General features: G+C 29.1%; 1 protein-coding gene across 2 annotated transcripts in view; it reads right to left on the minus strand.

Moving 5' to 3' along the window:
* Positions 1 to 3,340: 3,340 nt before the first annotated feature.
* Positions 3,341 to 6,252, minus strand: part of LRCH2 (leucine-rich repeats and calponin homology (CH) domain containing 2) — a 118,153-nt gene continuing 115,241 nt past the window's right edge. For both annotated transcript variants that reach the window (XM_012653516.1, XM_012653515.1), the window contains one exon: positions 3,341 to 6,100. In XM_012653516.1, coding sequence (XP_012508970.1) covers positions 5,981 to 6,100 — 120 coding nt within the window. In that variant the 3' untranslated portion in view covers positions 3,341 to 5,980. The remainder of the gene's footprint in view (positions 6,101 to 6,252) is intronic.

Consider the following 6,252-nt stretch of genomic DNA (forward strand, 5'->3'; position numbering starts at 1 on the left):
ACATCATATTGTACACTTTAAATACATACAATTTTTATATGTCAATTATACTTCAATAAAGCTGGGGAAAATGAAATGGAAAAAAATAAATATATAGAATTGTTTTTCAAAGAAATATAACTATTGGAACCAACTAGTAGTAATAAATATTCAATTACAGTATTTAGTACTGAGAAGTAAACTTTAAAATTGCTTGCAAAATGTGAGAATGAAGAACAATAACTTTTGGAAGCAGAATTTAATATTATAAATGTTGATTATATATCTATTTTAATTCAACAGCCAGACTCAAGCAATGGAATTACTTTATAAAGCTCTCAACAAAAACACCACATCATTCATCTCTCTATTCAGAAGGCCTGCAATACCAATAGCTGGCATGTAGTAAGTGCTCAAAAAGTGTTTTAAATTAGTTAATTTATAATTATTTTTTCAGAGCATAATGTCATATCATGAACAACTTATCATACATAAAAGTTTTAAACTGAAGGACTTGGAAACAAGTATGTGGGATTTTATAATTTGAGTTACAGCATAATACTAATTTCTACTCAGTTGTTAATCTTAGATGTTAAAGATTGTGAATGATAGACAATATATAAATTGCATTATTTATAATTCAATTATAACAAAAGGATCTAGTTCAATGTTTCATGTGTCTCTGCTTTCTCTTTTTTATATTTAATTATTAATCTTCTCATTTTTTTCAAAGTAAATGAGTCATAACTTGCAATTAATGACCTTTGGCTGTCCTTCGTATTTCAAGGTAATTTGGATTTTAATTTGTTCTTTACCCAGTCATTTATCAAGAACTGTTGGAAGCCTATTAAAATAAGTAAAATGATTCTAGATTTTTAAGTCAATAAACTTTATTTTGCAAAAAAAGGAATGAAGGAAATAAATACCTTTCTTATTTGTTTTATGAGGGGGAGAAAATAATCTGCACTTCAAAGATTGAGGTCTGATCACAGATAATGAATATTTAGAATTAAATATATATTTGTGTATTTGTATATGGCTCACATTTTACATTTAATATGATGGCCTGAAAGAATGATTATATGTTCAACTTAAAACCAAGGGGATAGGTGCTGTCTAGCAAGACAATGGACATCAAGAGCATAAAAAATTAATGTAGTTTTCTAAGCATTCCACAAGAGTTAACATTACAGACTGGGTGCAGTGGCTCACGCCTATAATCCTAGCACTCTGGGAGGCCGAGGTGGGTGGATCGTTTGAGCTCAGGAGTTCGAGACCAGCCTGAGCAAGAGTGAGATCCCATCTCTACTAAAAAAATAGAAAGAAATTAGCTGGAGAACTAAAAATATATATAGAAAAAACAAAAATTAGCCGGGTATGGTGGCGCATGCCTGTAGTCCTAGCTACTTGGGAAGCTGAGGCAGTAGGATTGCTTGAGCCCAGGCTGACGCCACAGCACTCTAGCCCAGGCAACAGAGTGAGATTCTGTCTCAAAAAAAAAAAAACAAAAAACAAAAAACAAAAGAAAACATTACATTTACTTGTTCGGATATATATGATCACTTTATAATCACACATTCGTGTGATTAATTTCTTTTATCTTGAAGATTATACAGCTGTGTTTAAAATGTTTTTAAAAATACAAATATGAAATAGTATTAATTACAACATAAAGCATGCCTTTTTCAATCATAAAGCAAATCCCAAAGAAAGCCCTTACCTGTTGTGAAGATCTTGAAGCAACACTTAAAATACCAAACTACTGTTGCACAGTGAATTGATATTACTATGAAGCTAGAAAGCTTATAAAGCCTTGTTATTCAAGTTGGTTATTGGACAGAAGAACAAGCACCACTTGGGAGTGTGTTACAAATGCAGAATCTCAGATCCCACCCTTGACCTCTGAATCAATCTGTATTTAGTTAACAAGATCCCCAGGTGATCCATGCATATTAAATTTTAAGGTATAATTGTAATTATTATTTCATAAATTATACAGCATTACTTTATATTTACTTGCATTAGAAATAACTGTGATATCTGAACAAAGTTTTAGAAAATTCAATTTGCTATTAAAAATTCTATTTCTATTTATATATTTATTTATGTACATACCTAATACATTTCTCACTTATTTAGGTAAATAATTGATGCATATCAATGGAATAGAGTAAATATGAGTAAAAAAAAAATCTTTCCCTAATTAAATGTTAGGGTAATCAAAATTATGTATTTGCAAAACCAAAAAACTATTATGCAATAATTTAAATTTTAAAATGATCACATTTTAAAGAATCTTCTATTTTGGTAACTTTCAAATGATTCAATCAGCAACTTTCCATCCTAAACCATTTAATGTCAGAATTCTTATAACTTCTAAAATCTGATTTTCCAATACAATAAGACTGTCTTTTGCCAAAACAATTAGAGCTTTACATTAAACACACATATACATATAATACTGTGGAAATTCTAAGCTATTTAAACAAGATAAGCATAGGGATTTTTTTCACATTTGAAAACACAGAAATAGAAAAGATGACACTTTAATAAATACATGACTTTTGGTATTTTTCAATACCAATTCCACAAGATATCTGGGCATTCCCAAATTAATCTTATATAGAGTAATGTATCAATCCCTTGGAGTGCTCTGGATGCTGAGATAGGTTCCTGAGAATTCTAGGACCATTCCATGTAGAATATCAAAATTGTAGATTTACTAAAGCATAAAACAAGGTTAGTACAGTTATCTAACAAGTTATGCTAAATACTTTACTTACTTAAGCATTTTTTTAAATCTAAGAGTTTAGGCTAACTATAAAACAGGAAACCATATCAACTTTAATAACATTTACCTGAATGACTTTCTACTTTTAGGATAAATCACAGTTGTAAATAAATAATAGTTATTTTAATTAAGCATGTGGAATTTCTAATATTAGAATTATCTGAAAATGAAAGATTAAATTTTTTATCACATAGCCAGCTTAAGGGCAATTCAATCGTATATCTCACACTAAAATCTACAATAAAAATAATCACAATTTCACCTATTCTACCTTTTATTTGATGTAAAGTTTTCTCTTATATTTATGTTATATGGCTTATCTTATATAAAGGTAACATTATTTTATGAAAATATCCTAAAAAAATGTTCAAAGAAAATATTACCTACTGAAAATAACATGATGTAAAGTGAATCTGGACTCAAACAACTTACTGTAAATATTCTCTCAAAGTCTGACTATTATTCCACACTACAGAACACACACACAAGCTATTAAATACTGACCGAAAAATGCATTCTGTGATGGTGAGAGAGGAGATAGAGAAGGAGAAAAGAAATCCCAGACTGAAATTTTTTTTGTTCAACTTTATCCACAGTTTGCATCGGTAATATACATTTAGTATTCCATTTATGTTTAAATGCATCAGAAAATCAATTAAGATAGATCTGTGACCAATACAAACATTTCTGAATTCTTCAAAAAATTCAGTTAGAAAAGTCATTAAACTAGCATTCTGTAAAGATAAGTATTAAATGAATGGTAATGCATTTTTATTCCTTATTTCAATTCTCATATATCCAACATCAGTTCTTGTGCCATACAGTAATAAGATTTAACAGAAATAGGTATCTATTGAATTTTTTAGGGCCTAATAAAATATTTTAGTTTGATTGTTCAACCCTAATCAAATCACAAATCCCATTGAAATAATGATAATCATTCTTAATTCAATAACTGATGAAGTAAATATATAATAATCATAAAAACATTTAGAATAAATTTTACACTTAAAAACTACTAAAAGAAATACATCAGAGTCTTGGTATAACGTTGTGATTGGGGACTACGCTGTGAAACTGTGTTAGAGGTGGTGTTGCCATTTGGCACAAGAGTAAATGAACTGCCACGGGCAGGTATGGGCCTCAGATGGACCCATCTTAAATGAAATTTTGCTTTGCAGTAAAGAATGCTACAGTGAGGTTCTGGTGTGATTTCTCTTTAAAGTAAAAACTAAATGACAAGGGAAATGCAATAAGGAAATGGTCCATAATTTCACTACTATTTCAATGATATTAAACAGGACAATACTTGTCAAATAATTAACACTAGATTGATTAATAAGAGGACTTCTATAGCATGGGTAACTATGAAAGCAGTACAAATAATTGCTGTAGTTTTTAACGGTCACTTAGTTTGTAACATGGTCAAATTTTCTACATAAAAACGCATCAACTAAGGTATTTCTTTGCCATTTCTTATCTATATTATCCAAGTTTTCACTAGGGAGATTGATTATGTCAATGAGATTTAAAAAAAAAATCCAACCGAAAAATAACAACTAATTAGCTCAAATATTTAAAGTAATAAATTACCAATAATTTAATTCTTAAACCTTATAGTCATAAGAAGCTTTAATTCTTTAAGAGCTCCAATTTGACCCTTGGGGAATGTAAAGAACACATCTGTATTCTAAAGCCAAAATTTAATTCTATGGCTTCATGCCAACTGATCAAAAAAAGCAGAGTTGTTCCTATACCAATTATTACTATATCATTTGGCACACTAGTTTTTATGTTTTATATATGCCCTTTGAAATACCCAGGCCAACATTTTTAATAAGTTGCATCCATATTAAGAGGTAACAAGTGCAAATGATCACATATTTAAGATATGATACTTGCTTGGCTACTATAAAAGTAATTATTAAGGTTCTTCTATAGGAAACTGAGTTATTCAACACAGTAATGTTTTTGAAAAATTCTTACACTACTATCAACGTAAATTTATCCATCTCTAAATTAAACAAGGACTTTATGCAACATAGTATCTCATGAAAATACTTATAAATTGGTCTGTGTTTAATTCAACATCAAGTTAATTGAAGATAATAAAGCTTTACAGGATCCACAAATGGCCAGATATCAAGTAAAAACCTATTCCTGAACTGCTGCTCTCTGAATATAGCTAAAGGCAGCACTGATGTAATGCTCCTGAAAACCAAGATAGAAACCCAAACTTTGGCAGTTTTATCAAAATGTCCTTGATAATTAGTACTTCACTAGTTTCTCAAAAACCTTACTGCTTGTGTAACATTTTCAATACAGAAATAAAATACTCTTCAAATAATACATTTTAAAAGATGATTAAGTTTCACAAAATTAAATAGCATAAATTAAGCATATTAACATTGGTTTTTGACAACATGAAATAACCAATTTAAGGGAAACTGCAATGGACTAAAAAAACCACAAATGTCACAATGTGAGGCACATTTAAATCCTCACACATTATTGACCTTACAAAATCTACTAAAATATTTTAAAATTCCATTGACTCTATTAATACATAAAAAGAAATTGCAAAAATGCTTAAGACTATATAAGAGTCATCAATTACACAGGCACTTCACATGTAAACAATCTACAGTACAACTGAAAATATTTTGGCACCAACCTATAATACTAAAAGAATTCAATATAAAGCCAGAATTCTGCTTTTCCTACTCATTTTTTCTAGAAAACTAAGACCAAAGATTGAAGAAATTGTGTATAAACTAGGATTAGAAGTGTATTAAATAACTCAAATATAGAATTGTTTTAAATTGCTATAAAACAATTACCTTTATCCAGATGTTTACTAGTATGCTATGATGTAAAAAAATTAAACCTAATGTGATTATTAAATTGAAACTACAGTTCAAATTTAGTATCAATCTGCTTTCTGAAAAATAATCAAGGTTATCAACTGACTTGGTAAAAAGAGAATTTGAATTTATCAAAAACTCTTATTAAATTAATCCAGTTTTCCTTCAAAAGAAGTTCGGGCAATTAAAAGTTTTAAGTTTGACATTTTAATGTAATTTTTTAAAAACCCTAAGGCTTGACCTAAGGCAAACTATTTTTGACTGGACACTCTTATTCATGAACTTGAGATATCTGAAATCACTTCAAATAAATGAAACTTTAAACTTATGATTTTAAAATGTTGTATCAAGCCATAGAAAGCTGGGATGCCTTGGTCGTAGGTAATTCAAGGAGCGCCTGAACTGTGACACCAACTTTCACAAGACCTCGTTCTTCCAAAATATGATGAGGCAAACACAGTCTTTCCTGGGGGGAAAAAAAAGATATTTGAACATTGTTTTTTTAGCAGTGTAGTAAAACTTAAGTCAGAATCGGATTTTAAAAACATGCTTTCTGTAAAACTTCAATAAAAAATACATAATTCTAAGTTTTCTTTTATAAATATTATAATCCAAAAT

The sequence above is a fragment of the Propithecus coquereli genome, unplaced genomic scaffold (genome assembly GCF_000956105.1).
Source record: "Propithecus coquereli isolate 6110/MARCELLA unplaced genomic scaffold, Pcoq_1.0 Scaffold421, whole genome shotgun sequence".
In the NCBI taxonomy this organism is placed as follows: Eukaryota; Metazoa; Chordata; class Mammalia; order Primates; family Indriidae; genus Propithecus; species Propithecus coquereli.